Source organism: Pinus tabuliformis, chromosome 6 (assembly GCF_031772625.1).
Source record: "Pinus tabuliformis cultivar Carrire ecotype Pingquan chromosome 6, CPIR1, whole genome shotgun sequence".
NCBI classification, from domain to species: domain Eukaryota; kingdom Viridiplantae; phylum Streptophyta; class Pinopsida; order Pinales; family Pinaceae; genus Pinus; species Pinus tabuliformis.
In genome coordinates this window covers 1,727,825,803-1,727,841,816 of record NC_142292.1, presented here as the reverse complement: position 1 = coordinate 1,727,841,816, position 16,014 = coordinate 1,727,825,803, and the positions used below count along the sequence as shown (strand labels likewise).

At 37.3% G+C, this 16,014-nt stretch overlaps 1 protein-coding gene across 1 annotated transcript; it reads left to right on the top strand.

Annotated features, from left to right (window-relative positions):
- The first annotated feature begins 8,035 nt into the window (after positions 1 to 8,035).
- On the top strand, positions 8,036 to 8,854 carry LOC149265714 (uncharacterized). The gene has a single exon (XM_089405766.1). The coding sequence runs from the start codon at positions 8,036 to 8,038 to the stop codon at positions 8,852 to 8,854; it is 819 nt and encodes a 272-aa protein (XP_089261892.1).
- The last annotated feature ends 7,160 nt before the right edge of the window (positions 8,855 to 16,014 follow it).

Below are 16,014 nucleotides of genomic sequence, written 5' to 3'. Positions count from 1 at the left end.
AGATCTGAAAACTCAGCTTTGAAGAGACAACTGGAGAGTCAAAAGGCTGAAATAGACTCTCTCACCAACAAGTGCACTCACCTAGAGGAGACAGTCAGCTACCTCAAAAACATTACTCTGAATCAGGAGGGAGAAAACTCCAACTATCAGAGCAGTAAACAGAGATCTCAGCAAGATCAATCTGTAAACAAATATTAAAATGCCTCATAAGTGTTTTGAATTTTCACCCGCATTTCTTAGTTTCTGAAGTTATGTTATGTAAGTGTATTTTCTTGCTTTCACAGTTTGTACGGCAGTATGCCAGAAATGTAGTTGGAAACTCTGGAATTTTTGGATTCATGTCTAAAGGTACCTGGGACTGCGTTCCCGATCTATTCTCCTTCAGCATGACTCTTTCCAGCCCCATATGTATCAGGAGCTTGCTCCTCTCTCTTTTTTGGAATATATAACCATAACTAAACTTATATATATATATATATATATATATATATATATCTTAAATATTATCAACCAAAACTACATTAATTATTCTAAATATTTAAACTTTTCCGTACTTTTAACCAAGGTTGCATCGATGCAACCTTGTTAAGTTTAGATGAAGTGTATGTTGAGTGTGGCCACACCTTAGGTTATATAAATTTGTAAGTAGGGTCATTTTGAATTTTATATATACTAATTTTTTAACCTATTGTTTAAAATAATTAATATTGTTTAAATTAACTATTATTTAGATGTTTTTTTGAAATAGTATATTTTGTAAAGTCAATAAGATTTTAATGTAAAATTTAAAATTGTTTTTAATTTACTAATTATAGTTTTATTATACTAAGAGTAAGTGTTGAGTAGTAATTTATCAATAAAGCATAGCTTATCTAATTAAAGTGGAACTTGTCTCCTATATGTTATTTTAATGGGCTAGTAAGTGAGTGGTTAAGGGTTACTTTAGTAAGTGAATGGTTAAGGGTTACTTTAGTTGTAAAGTTGGATCCTAAGAAGTTTCTTCCATAAAACATGCACTAAAACATGCACTATTTGAATTTTTCTGAAGAAATCTAATTAAATAAAGAAGAATGGGTGAAATCAATATATTTATCTTTGAATCTACAACAAGGAAAAATGTTTTGTTTTTTTTGTTTTCCTTAAGTTAGACACTTTTCATTACGTCAATGAAGATTACATAGACAATTGGTCTGTTCAAAAGGAAACCAGATTAGTGACATAAGTTCGAAGCCTTGAGGTTGCTAAGACCTCTTCTAACTATAACATCTTCTAAATAAAAACTTATAAAGATAGGTTGGTTGTGCCAAACCTTGACATACATTAACATGAGAAGACAAAAAAGACTACTAGTGCTACAAGCAAAAAACCAGTGAGTTATAACAACTATTGGGCAAAATCTCTCGGTATCAACACTAGCTAGTAATTATCCTCATCCGATGAGAATGAGATATTAGTTGATCTCCTAGCTAGAATGGTCAACTTGTGGTTTATATTGTCAATTTTTTCTAGCTCTTCCAATCTGATAGAATTCTCATGTTGAGTCCTTCTATACCTCCCTATGTTGCCTACAATATTCAAATAACATTTAACAATGTGTTAGCTTCATGCCATGATCAATGAAGTGACGAGAATGCATGCAATGTGTCAAGTATAATCATGGAGTTGCAACGCCTTTCATTTGAGTTGGAATTGTATCAAGGCAAGGGGAACGCCTGCTCCGGGGCACCCTCCTTGGAGGATCAACAAGGAAAAATATTAATAAGACTATGGTTAATTAATAAAGAGATGATGTTTTATACCATTACTGGAATTTAATAATTAGATATATCATGTTTACAATTATAAAATATCTTTCTCTCTTTATTTTTTTGGTGTCATTTTATTTATACAAATAAATTATTACATGTAATTGACTTTATGTACAAATCCCTAATAGTTTTAGTAAAATATACCTCTACTCATAATCATAATGTTACAGCTGAGCAACCCTTTTATGATAGGATAAATTGGAGTAAAATATAACTCCACTCATAATGTCATTGTTAAACATACCCTTTTAAAACACAGTAAGTTAGGAGAGACCCTATTGTATTACTCTAAACTTGGGAATGACATGTTATTTATGAAGTTGGATTGTTTCATGTAATTGATTCTAAGTAGAAGTTTATGATGAACTAATTAAAGAGACCCTTTTGGAATATTGTAAAGTTTATGATGAACTAGTTAAAGAGACCCTTTTGGAATATTGTAAGTTGGGGCACATTCCATTGTGATACTCCAAAAACGAGGAATGACATGTTGCTATTCAAATGAATTATTTCATAGGATTGATTTCAAGTACATGTTTCTAACCAATTTGGTAAAATATACTTTCACTTGAAAAGACCTTACTAGAATACTTGTAAATTTAGTTACATTCCATTATGGTACTCCAAAATCGAGGAATAACCTATTTGTCGCATATTAATAATAAGAAGCATTTCATATATAAGTGTAGATAGTTTATATATATATAACAAATGCACACATGTACATAAAGTTCGAATGGACCATTTCTACGTTTTCCTACAATGTGGAATTCGTTTTACTTCTTTCAATCTAAATTTTATTAGATCAAAGTCATATTAATGAGGATAATACAATATGAAGATTTAATGTATTTTTACACACTTAAATAAAGATATAGATGGATCAACCCACCCTTCCCATAGTGTGAAATTCACATCTCTTTTGTTAGGTAGATAGTGTTGGATGCTAAATTGTAAAAAAAATAAAAAGTTGTGGGGAATTACTTATGATTTACAAGATTTAAGGGTCAAATGACCTTGGTTAGTAAATTAAGTTAGAGATATTTTATGTGAGTGGTGTCTATTTGATAAGATGAGTGAGACTTTTGTTGTTGGTAAAATTTGCAAAGGTAAATTGTGTTATTATTGATACATGAATTTGAAGCGCGAATGTATAAGTATTTTGGGAATTGAAGCTTTGAGGGTTAGTTTAATTGATCAAATCCTTGTTGTTAAAGTATCTTTGTTATTGAGAGGCTTTGGGTTCAAATTTCTCAACACCCTCAAAATCAAACACTGTAAATGAGTCGGCAAGAAGTGATATTTTCAGATAAATCTGCAACAAATATTTCGTAAATGTAGCAGTCACTAATCTCTAAATTTGTAAACTACAAAATAATAATAATAATAATTGTTATATTATAAAATCATTATATATATATATATATATATATATAACTTATAAATGATGTAATATCATATGAAGTAGATATTACAAAGTGTAAAATAACTATTAAAAAAAAGAAAGAAAAAAAACAAATAACTAGAATAAACTAAAAAAAGATAAAACTCACACATCAACATTTTTTTAAGTAAATATAAAAACTATTTTAATGTTATATAAAACTTGTAACAAAATCAACCAATAATATATTATTATATGTTAATTTGATAATGTATTTGCTTTGTTACATATTTTGTATATTAAAAGCAATTAAATTATAAATTTTAATATAATTTAATAAAATATAAATTTATTTAAAAAGTCTTCCTCCTGTTTCTAAAAAATTTAAAACTATTTTTAATAATCCTAAATATTAATTTCATGATGGATTACTTTCATAATTATCAATTTATAATTTTGCATGCCAACTTCATACTTATTTAGTCTAGAGAAAGTGACCCATAGTCCAATTTGGTAAGGATTTGAAGACCACACCTATGAATGGGTTGCCAGAATCCAAGTTGGACTGCAAGTGTTGTGATGGTGGGTAGGTGGTTGTTACAATTTTAGAGAATATATTATATCATTGAGATATTGGTGGTAGAGGTGTTTCTATGAGTGGGGGCCTTTTGTTGTTGGCAAAGTAGGTTTGTCTTCTTTAATCTTCAACAACCCTTAGAAAGTCACATGTAGGTGAACGTGGTGAGTGTTTTCCAAGTAATCTCCCACAACAAATTCCAAGGAGAAAAATATAAATTTATCATTAACAAATTGATTTTATATAAATCTCTACTTTTTTGAAACAAACTCCATGTCAGAAGGTAAGCAAACTAAGCATGGTGGGCCATACACCAATCTTTGTTTTGGTTCACAAGTTTGCAAGCAAATGGAATTCAAACATGGGAATTGTGGGGGGTTGGTAAAAAGTAGGTGAGGGGTCCTACAAGAGCACATAGAATTGTTGCCTACATGGATTTGAGGTTGGTATAGTTTGACTAGTTCAAAGGCTTTCAAAATAGCATTAGAGAGGCGGTGTGTTTAGGAAGAAAAGGAAGATTTTGATACCCACACATGCATAAATTGCCCTATCACAAAGCACAAAAAGTCAAAGGCATTTGCTTTTAACACATAATCTTCCAAATATCAAAGTGGAGAATGTAACATATCCACGTATGGGAATTGAACCCGGGGCTTGCATACTTACAACTATCTATTTTATGATTTTTTATTAAAATCTTGTGATAGATTAAATATTATGTTTAATTAAAATAATAATAAAAGGTTATAAAGTTATATATCACGATTAGGTATTGAAGGTTGATTAGAAAGTAGATTAGAAAGGGCGTGAGACTTTTAGTAGTATAGAATATAGAAGTCATAAGATAAGTTTATTTGATTGTTACTTTATGGTTACATAATTTTAAATCATTACATGATTTTAAATCATGTTTTTAATAGATACGAGAAATAAATTGATGATAATATATAAATTGATTAATCCAATATCCGTCTAGATTTATTTTAATTTTAGATCTACTAAATGTTAAAAGAGATCAATTTTTTTTCATTTTAAAAGAAATTTGTACATCAAGAGATTTAATCTTTTTCGACATTTTGTAGATTCAGAATTAAGATGGATCTAGGCTAGTTTAATTATTAATAATTGATAATTATAAATATTTATTTTATTTTTATGTAATTTGATCTAGTGAAAATGTTTTAATTAATAATTATAATTATAAATTTATTTTTTATTTTTATTGTTCTCTAATTTGATCACGCCAAAATGTTTATATAACATAACAACAAAACATCACATAACATAGCATAGCCTAAATCACATGATAGGAGTCAAATCTATTGATATGCAAACTTCTTTTAGAGTGAAAAGAGATTTATTTTCTCCCTTTAAATAGGCTACATTCCACACTAATACCATGGGCCATTATTATTATTATTATTTTTATTTATTTTGACCAAGTTAAAATGTTTACATTACATTACATTAATCTTTTAAATTAATTTTAGTTATATTTTTATGTAATTTGACTTAGTCAAATTGTTAAATTTTGCATTACAACATATCTATTATATTAGGTGGGTTGAACCAGTGTGATAACCTTACAACATCTCTTCCATATTAGTCTGGAGAGCGCCTCTTGGCCCAATAAATGTGGTATTTGCTTTATTCATTTTTAAATAATTTGAGGTATGCATTCACTTCTTATAAGTGGGCATTCTTATGTAAACAAATTGTTTAATATAAGTAAGATGGGATATAAATTTTAAATAACTTTAATATATTAAATGTAATAATTATAATTGTTTATGTCATAATTTATTTTTTATGATAAATTAATTTAGAGATTATTATAAAAATATTTTGATTTTGAGTTTAATATAGGAATTAAATCCAAAAATATTATAATTATTTATGATATAATTTTATTTTTTTAATATAAAAAGTTTTAGTTTTAAAGGTATTTTCAAATTATAATGTTAGAAAACAGTAATATAAAAATATTTTAGAGAGAGAATTTTTTCGGATTGAGATCACATAGGATTTTTGGGGCCAACGTTTCGAACCCTCCACTATGGTTCATCATCAGGACATAAGTGGAGTACATGATCTAACAACAACAATATATAGTGTGGAGATGATTCAGAAAAATTAAAGTAAATGAAAAAGACACCTTAGAAAGTCAAATAAATAAAAATAAAATAAAAAAATATATAAATAAAAAAATTGATACGTTAGAAACTCAATATAAAAATAAATAAATAATCAAAATGATAATTTAAACTTTAATATGTTTTTTGGTGCGGGCACAAGTATTAGAGGCTTTGGAGTGACAGTGATTTGAGCTAGGGTTCAGAGCTTTTGTATTTCTATCACAAACTCTGGTGGAGGGCAAAGTCTAGTTAGCAGAGCTCTGTAGGCGCAGGCAGGCCTTGGCCCAACAAATGAGGAGAGCGGGGTCCAATGGGGCCCCATCATACAAGTAGGCAATGATGACCAAAGGAAAGGCCCCACTAGAAGGGGTGCAAATATTAGGCTCTGAGAATGCAGGAAAGGATGGGCTAAGCAAGAAGGAAAAAATGGGTGGGAAAACCATGGAAACCCAGAACCAAAAATGAATTGATGACATTAGGATTTCAGAAGGAAGAGACAAAGAGAACCCCAATCCGGAGCTGGTACAACAAGCAGAAGGAGGAAGAAACAAACAATCTGTGGACACGGAAGCTCTACCCCAGTACGAAACAGATCTGGAAGGATCGGCCGCAGGAACTAGAAAACAGAAGGACCCGGGACACTGCAAGCCCAAAACCACGGAAAGCCTGCGAGTGATTATAACTGACCCTGAAATGTAGGCTTACAGAGACCACATGTCAGTACATGCGGTGATCTGTAAGTTCATGGGCTTCTGGCCTACAGAAAGAGCCCTCTGCCTGTGGATCAAACAACAGTGGAAGCCAAAAGGGGATGTCAGGCTACACCTGGGAGCCAAAGGTTTCTTCAGTATAGTCTTCGTGAACCTGGACGATAGGGATCACATCTTCGATGGAGGACCTTACTTTTATGCCTCAGCAGGCCTATATATGAGACCATGGAAACCCAACTTTGCACCAGAACGGGAGACTTTCAAGCAGGTACCTGTTTGGATTCGCCTATTCTCCCTCCCCATTGATTACTGGAGACCTGTAGCATTGGAGAAAATAGGCAACAAGTTGGGTACCTTCATCAAAGCCTCAGAAGCAACCCTGCAAAAAAGGTACACTTCTTGTGCAAGAATTTGTGTTGAGATGGATGTCTCAGGTGCCCTTCATGAGGGTCTATGGTTAGAATTCAGAGATGAAGTTTTCTTTCAAGCCATAGATTATGAACAAATCCCATTTCGGTGCTGGAAATGCCATGAACACGGACACTTGTTTAGGGAATGCCCAATGAACAAGCCAATCGAGCAATCCAAAGAAAACTCAGGAAAGTTTCAGGAAGGTTTTACTCATCCTATGGGTAGGCAGAGAGCCAATAGGAAATATCAACCCAAAACAAGCACCTCCATCAAAAGCACAGTCAATGCCTTTGAAGTTCTTGGATCAAACACGGAGGTAGCTGAAGTCCCTCAGGCAACAAACCTATCGCAGGATAACAAGGATGATCCCGCACAGAAAACCCCAGATCCTAATCCAAGTCAGACAAGCAACAACCTACTATTTCAGGTGCTCACAAAAGAATTAGAGGAAGATGCGGAATGATAGTCAGCGAAACAGGGATAGAGGATATGGATCTAAGTGACATTCTAGAAAGAGAAGGCATGGATCTCCTAACCATGGTAGAGTAATGGAAGAAAAAAGGAATGGAACATATCCCAGAGGAGGAAGTAGACAGAGTGAACTCTCTATTCCTAGCAAGGCAAGATGCAGAGCTGAACATGCGGAAAAGAGGCTTTGGTGCAACTAAGGGTCTGCGAGTTAAAACCCTAGGATTGCATCAAAATCATATCAATCCTAAACATAGGAAAAAGAGAGGTTGATGCACGAACAACGAGGCACTTCAAGAGCTAGGTAAGATGCTCCTAAACTCAGGTAAGATGAAAGCCCTTGAGGCTTTCACGCTTCTCTCTTAAAAAATCTATTAATTATGAAGATACTTTCATGGAATACTAGAGGGCTAAATAGCCAAAGGAAATAAAGACTTCTAAGAAAGAAAGTCACCAATGAAAAGCCTTACATGATTTTTTTGCAAGAAACAAAATACTCTAGCCAGAAAATGAAAGGGATAAGCAAAAATTCAGGTAAAAGAATGGAATACATAGAAGTGGAAGGGAATGGAATGGAGGGAGGCCTGGCTACTCTCTGGAATCCTCATATCCTCCATCTCATCACAGCAGAGGCTTCAAGATCGTTCATCTCCTTGGAAATGAAAATCATAGGGGATTCTGAAACATACCTGTGTACAAATATTTACAGTCCCCAGAGACTAGAGGACAAACTGGTGATGCTATATCGCCTCTCCAAAATGCAAAACAGATATCCCATAGCTAAAGCGATCTATGGTGGAGATTTTAACATGATAACCTCGCTAAAAGAAAAGAAAGGAGGGGTTAGAATGCTAAATCGAGATGCAGAGGCATTCAACAGCTTTATCAGAACAACAAATCTTGTGGATATCTTCCCCAAAAATGGTTTATACACCTGGAATAACAAAAGAGGAGGAGACAGGCAGATTGCCTCCAGACTTGACCGCTTTCTTATAACAGAAGCCATCCTCCTGGAAGGGGTAACAGTAGAATCGGACATTATACCTTGTGGAGGCTCTGATCATTGGCCCATCACCATGGACGCAGCCATCCTCGGCACCCCAAAAAACAGACCCTTCAGGTTTGAGAAATTCTGGTTAAGTCATCTGGAATTCACTTCTAAAATTAAACACTGGTGGCACGAGCTGCTGGACATCAGAGGCACCAAAATGTATAGGTTCCAAGCCAAACTAAAGCACCTCAAAGCTCGACTAAGGTCCTGGAACCAAGAGGTATTCGGTGACATCTTCAAAGATAAGCAGGCCCTGGAGGAACAGTTGGCTCAAATCCACACAAAATGGCTCCAAGGGGACATCACCTAAGAGGCCATTCACATAGAGCAAACCCTTATGAAAAAGTGGAATGATAGATGCCAGCAGGAAGAAATACTCTGGAGACAAAAATCTCGCATACAGGGGCTCAAAGAAGGGGGAAAAATACCAAGTTCTTCCATCACCCAGCTATAGTTTACAGGTGCACCAACAAAATCACCCGGCTGAAGGATGAACAAGGCACTCCCCTCCAAAATCATCAGGAAATCTCATCCCTCCTCACTGATCACTTTAGCCAGATAGCAACGGAACCAGATACCAATAGGGAAGAAGCTATTAGGGAGGTCATGTCCTCCATTCCAAGGTTAATAACTGAAGATCAGAATAAATCTTTAGACCGCCCTATAACCATGGAAGAGGTGGAAGAAGTAGTGAAAGAAATGCCCAGTGGAAAGGCACCAGGGCCGGATGGCTTCACCATTGATTTCTACAAAGCATGTTGGGAAATTGTGCATTTGGAAGTGTGGGAGGTGGTGGAAGATTCCCAGAAATCTTCTTCCATACTCAAATCCCTCAACTCTACTTTCATAGCCCTTATTCCCAAAGAGGAGGAAACAAGCACCCCTTCAAAGTTTCGACCAATCACTTTGTGCAATGTTCCCTATAGATTATCTCCAAATCAATGGCCAACAGACTGAAGCCTATTCTTCCTTAGATAATCTCAGAGGAGTAATCTAGCTATGTGGAGGGAAGACAAATCATGGACAATGTCCTGCTAGCTCAGGAAATGGTTCACACTCTTCATCCCGGAAAAAAGCAGGTATGATCATACAATTGGACCTCTCAAAAGCCTATGATAAAGTCAGTTGGAGGTATCTGGAAGCCATTCTGGAAGCCTTCAGACTTGCTCAACGCTGGATCAACTGGATTCTAGCCCTAATCAAATCCCCAAGGTTTTCTATCCTAGTCAATGGAGCTCCCACCTTCCCCTTTGCTCCCTCGAGAGGTATTCATCAAGGGGATCCCATTACACCTTTCCTTTTTGTCATCTTAATGGAAGCCCTGAGTCGCATCATCAAAAATGCAAAGGAGGAAAACAAAATATAGGGCCTCTAACCTGAGCCATCTTGCCCAACCATGACTCACCAACAGTTTGTGGATGACAACATGCTCCATGGATCCCTAACGATTCAGGAAGCTCATGGTTTCAAAACCATTCTCAATCTCTTCAGTAAAGCTATAGGTATGGACCTTAATCTGGACAAATCCTCCATTTTCTTCTTCAATACTCACTTAGAGATCCAGAAAAATCTCACCGCTATCCTCGGGTTCAAAAGGCAAAACCTTCCTTCTAAGTATCTAGGAATACCTCTAACCGATAAACCTTGGCAAAAGATCCATTGGGAGAAGTTGCTTTCTAACCTCGAAAACCAAAGCAAACACTGGACTAATAGAGTCCTTAACTTCGTTGGCTGGCTTGTCCTAACTAAGGCTGTCCTACAAGCCATCCCTCAGTATATGCTTTTCATTCTTTCGGCCCCCAAAGGTGTACTCCAGAACATCAGAAACATTCAAAGAACCTTCCTATGGTCGAGAAATTCTGATAAACAGAAATGGGCCCTAGTAGCGTGGGAGAAACTCTGTAAACCCAGGATCTTGGGTGGTTTGGGACTTCTAGACCCGAACACTGTTAACAAAGCCTGTGGAGGTGGGTTAAAGAACCACACACACCCTGGGCCAGGCTGTGGAAAGCCAAGTATGTTAGAAACTGGAACCCTTAGGATCTAATTTGATTGACCAACCCTCTAGCAGGCTCTCCCATTTGGAACCTTGCTAAAGCTAACCGAAACATTATTCAACAACACTGTTTATGGGAAATACGTAATGGCACCACTGCTCTCTTCTGGGAGGATGCTTGGCAACAACTCCCCAAGATTGAAAGTCCTAACTATCTACCCCTGCAGCAAAGGTACCAGGAACAAGGAAAATTCATAGTGAACTAGTACCGGAAAGACAATAATGCAGACTAGAATTGGAGACATTGGGACTTAAACAATAACCCACAGGCAGATGGAATGGATAACTTGCTCTTATCCCTGCAATCCCGTCTGGAAAAAAGGAAGATCCGTTACTCTCAAGATGAAGATCAACTGAGATGGGGCAAACTTGATGGGGGCACCTTCACCCTGAAGGAAGCCAGACTTTATTTAGAAGACAGGGATCAAGAAATGAAAGTGAATTGGCACAACAATGTATGGGACTCAACCATCTGGCCGAAGATAAAAACCTTCCTATGGCTCTTAATGCACCGTAGGATCCTTACTTGGGAGAACCTGCGCAAAAAAGGTTTCAAGGGTCCTTCCCGATGCCCCCTCTGTGAGAGAGAAGAGGAAACAATGAATCATTTCCTCAACATCTGTGAATGGACTAATAAACTCTAGATTTAGATGGAGGAGATATTTAAACAAATAGACAAAATCAGAGAATCTATACAGGATAGCATAGCAAATTGGAGAACCAATTATTCTAGTTGTGACATAGTAAACATCCTATGGAAGCTAAGCCCTGGTTTCATAGTCTGGTCTACTTGGAAAGAAAGAAACAAAAGATTTTTTCAAAAAGAATCCAGGCCACTAGAAATCATTAAAATGAGTATCATGCAAAACATGCGTGAAACAACCCTTACCAGGTGTAAAGCAGAACAGGGGATCGAGCCATCCACAAATGACAAGCAAATTCTGTAGTTTTTTGGGATAACTGCTGCTACTGATCCCATTTCTCCAGTGCAGAGACATCTTCCCGTTTCCTCTCCAGTCTCTTGGCAACCTCCTCAACCGGGATTTTACAAGTTAAATTTTGATGGTGCCTCTCGGGGCAACCCTGGACTTGCAAGCCTAGGAGGTTTAATACGCAACAACAAAGGAGAAATTATTCACATCTTCAATCAATCTATGGGGGAAGCTACCAACAATGAGGCCGAATTTGTGGCTTTAGAGCAAGGATTACAAATCCTAATTCGCTTGGGGAAAGGGGCTACAATGGTGGAAGGAGATTCGCTCCTAGCTATCAACGCAGCGAGAAAATTACAAACGGGTACACGGCCTGAAAAGGTCACGAAGCACTGGAGACTAGCTAAAGTAACAAAACTCATAGCCAAACATCTTTCAGTTCTCGATGGGGTGGTTCTGCAGGTCATCAGGCAAAATGCAAATGCTATGGCAGATTGCCTTGCAAACCATGGGGTCGACCCTCGAAATGATAACTTGGACACCTGTTGGCAGGACGTCGCGTGTGAGGATCTTCAGGACAGATGTTTACAACTCTCCAGGCAAGACCTTACTGGCATGACAGGAGAGCGGAACGACATCCATGGGACTGATCTTCATTAATTCATGAAGCCAACCATAATTATCCATTCCTGAACTCATAATGCCTGGATATGGCACTGCGAATGGAAGTCCTATGGTTCACATCAGGAGGGGGGTAAGATCCATCATAAGGATGCAGGTCAGATCACACATCACGTATCAGAGGACACGTGGCCTAGTTTCTGCAGGAATAAGTGTGGCAATATGATTGTAATCGACTGTGATCATGAAAAAGGCAATCAGTAAACTGATGGGGATTATAATTGTCAGGAATAAAGGAATTAAGGAGGCTCCGCTTGGGGTTGAGAACCCTCACATTGCACCTTCAATTATAAATACACAGACCTCTGGAATTATTTTCACCTGCCCTAGATATCTCTTAGAGCTAAGCCTTGTGTGCATTGTATGGTATATAGGAACCTGTTTATCAATCGCTGGTACCTGCATTAGCATTATGGTGAACAGAGTCAATAGAAGTGCTAGAGCAACCAGGGAGTTGAAATGAGCCCGGGAGATGTATGAGGCCTCTGTCTCCACAAAGGGCAAACAGGTTATTGAAGATCTACAAGTTAAGGTGAATGAAGCCCAGGAAGGGTTGAACATCAATACTATCGGTGAGGAGATTGATTGGCTCTCTGACCCAGGTACTCTTGCAACCAGAGCCACTCAATTCCTAAGAACTCAGAGTGAGGCCTGGTGAATGAAAACCATGCTCGCCAAAGCATTGAGCATGCAAGGAGCTGCCCTGAAAGATGCCTACCATGCAAACTCTCTCGCCTCGGCCAAGAATTCTGCAAGGCTAGACAAGCTGGAAATCAACATGAAAGCCCTCACTGAGGAACTAAGAATGATGTCTCAGAGCCTCAGAGCTTTCATTCAGTTCTTCAAGATCTCTATTAGCCAGGGGACTAATGTTGCTATGGATATCCCGAAGGACGACTTCAAAACTACCACCGTCAAACGCCACAAGGCCCGGAATGCTCCCAAGAAAGGTGAGGAAGCTGGTCCAAGTGGTGCTTTTCCTCATGACTATGCAGAAATCGACCAGTGAGTACCTAGGAGGCGGGTTTCTACAATGGGTTATAGTCTGCCCTCTGTCGTTTAGTTTTCTTTCTAGTGTCTGTTGATCTTGTAATGTAATGGGCCATTCAGAAGCCCTCTATGTCAGTTTTGACTCTAGTTTTGTTTGGCATCCCTGTGTGGTTGGCCATTACTCGTGTCGATCTTTGTTTGATATAGGTTCTGTTCAGGAAGTTTCAATTTAAAAGCGGCAGGCCTCGTGCTCCTTAAGGCCTTGTATGCAGTTTTGTGTTCTGACTGGTTTGCATTTCTCTAGTCTTTTGGAAATGGCAGACCCATTTTGTAACTCTATGTAATTTTGTGAACCAATATATATCAACTGATTTACAAAAAAAAAGGAAGATAATTTAAACTTTAAACGATCTTCATGTCAGCCAACAATTTCGCCTTCCCTACAACCTCAAGCCTTTCGCGAATGAGGTACTGTGTGATGTTGCACCTCTTGAAGTTTGTGATGTGTTGTTAGGACAACCATACTTATGGAAGTGACATGTTGTATATGAGTCTAGACCTCGCTCTGTGATTATTACCTTGACAAACAAGTTGTACAGGATACCAGAGGTAGCCTCACTTACTACCATCTCTTTGATCACTGCAAAGTAATGCAGTAAGATCATTTCCCAGACCAGGAAATTTGTTTTCCTTATGATTCACTCTCAGGGCAAGAAGAAGGTTGTGGCCACGAATTCCAAGCAGGGATCCTTTGCAAAATAGCAGCAGATATACAAGTTTGTGGAGGAGTATAGGGATATTTTCACCTCACCTACAGGGGTACCTCTGCACTATTAGGTTAAGCACTCCATCGATCTGACCTCGGATGCGCCGCTGCCCAATGGACTGATCTATCAGTGCTCTTTTCTGGAGAATGATAAGAGCAGGAGGAAGATTCAGGAACTATTGCAGAAAGAGCACATAAGGCCAAGCTCATCACCCTATGGGAGCCTGATTTTATTGGTACAGAAGAAGGATGGGACTTGGAGGCTTTGTATTGTCTGTTGAGCATTGAACAAGATCACTGTCCATAATAGGTACCCAATCCTAAGGATTGATGACCTTCTTGACTAGCTCAAGGGGGCCAAATATTTCAGCAAGATTGACTTGAAGTTAGGATATCACCAGGTGCCTATCAAACCCTCCAATGTATGGAAGACTGCCTTCAAATCCAAGGAGGGCTTTTTCGAATGGTTGGTCATATCGTTCGGATTGACAAACGCCCCTGCAACCTTCATGAGACTGATGGACGAAATCTTGCGACCCTTCACCAATGCATTCTTGGTGGTGTATTTAGATGACATCTTGATCTTTAGCCAAATTTGGGACGAGCACCTCCACTATATTCGACAGGTCCTTCAAACCCCGCAGCAACACAAACTGTGTGCTAACTTGGAGAAATTCACCTTTGGCCTAACCCAGGTTCAATATCTCGGGTACATAATTGATGAGGAGGGTGTACATGTGGACCCATCCAAGATACAAGTCATTCAGGATGGACCAGCCCCAACCACTCTAACAGAGCTCCACAACTTTTTGGGCCTTGCCAACTTCTACCTTAGGTTCATGTTGGGGTTCTATCATATCACTTGGCCTTTAAGTCACCAAGGGCGAAGCAAAAGAAAAGTCTTTTTGGTCTGAAATCCAACAACAAGCATTCTCTGAGTTGAAGAATCGCCTCTGTTTTTCACCATTGTCACGTTACCAGACTTGCAACAACCATTTGAGATTGAGACAGATGCCTTCGACTATGTTATTGGTGCAGTTCTTACTCAACATGGGCATTCAGTGGCTTACCGCAGTGAGACACTTTCGGACATAGTCCGAATGTACCCCTCTCAGGACAAAGAAATGTATTCCATTATGCAGGCCTGCCGTCAATGGAAGCATTACATTTTTGGGAAGGAAACGATCATCCACATAGACCACCGACCTCTACAATTCATACAAACATAAGGGAAGTTACAAAACGATCGCCATAAAAAAATATAAAGAAGTCAAGATTTAATAAAATTAAACTAAATAATAATTATTTATGTTATATTTATTTATTTAATATGAACTGTATTAATTCTCCAAATGGGGTTTTTGATGGTGATAGGTGGGGGGTTCTCTTGTCATTGTCCAACTAAGTCTTCAAGATTGAGGACTGTTTAAGGCTCGAAAAATTGGGTCTCCAACAAGGGGGATAACCATTCGGTCCAGACCTTAATGCAACTCCTTTTCCGTTTGGAATAGTGGCTCCAACTGGGGATGATGGGACTAGTTTCCCAATTTGTTTATGATGTGTGTGCTAACGGGATGATGTTTTTATTTTTGGGGTTTTATGGGGTGAATGCTTGTTCTAAATCTAATCTACCTTTTAACTGTCATATGCAATCTATTGTAATCAAAGAAAACATTTAACTCTAAACTATCCTGGGAGTAACATTTACTTATGTGATCTAAAATAATTTCTAAAAGCAGTTGATAATGAAAATCATTCAATCATAATGAGAATAAATCCTTTTAAAAATTATTGTTTCGTATAAAAAGTTATCTGAAACAATTATGAGAAATATATCGCATATTAGTCATTCAAATATTCAACATAAAAAGTAAATCATCACCATACAAAAGTGCAATAATGATAACAAAACATTTCAAACCTTCATACATAAATAACTAAAAATGATTTATCGCTTGACACATAAGTAAAGAGTATTAGGAGATAAAAATACCATTTGTAATAAGTTCTACTCATCAACTGCAACAATATAGATCTATCTTCCA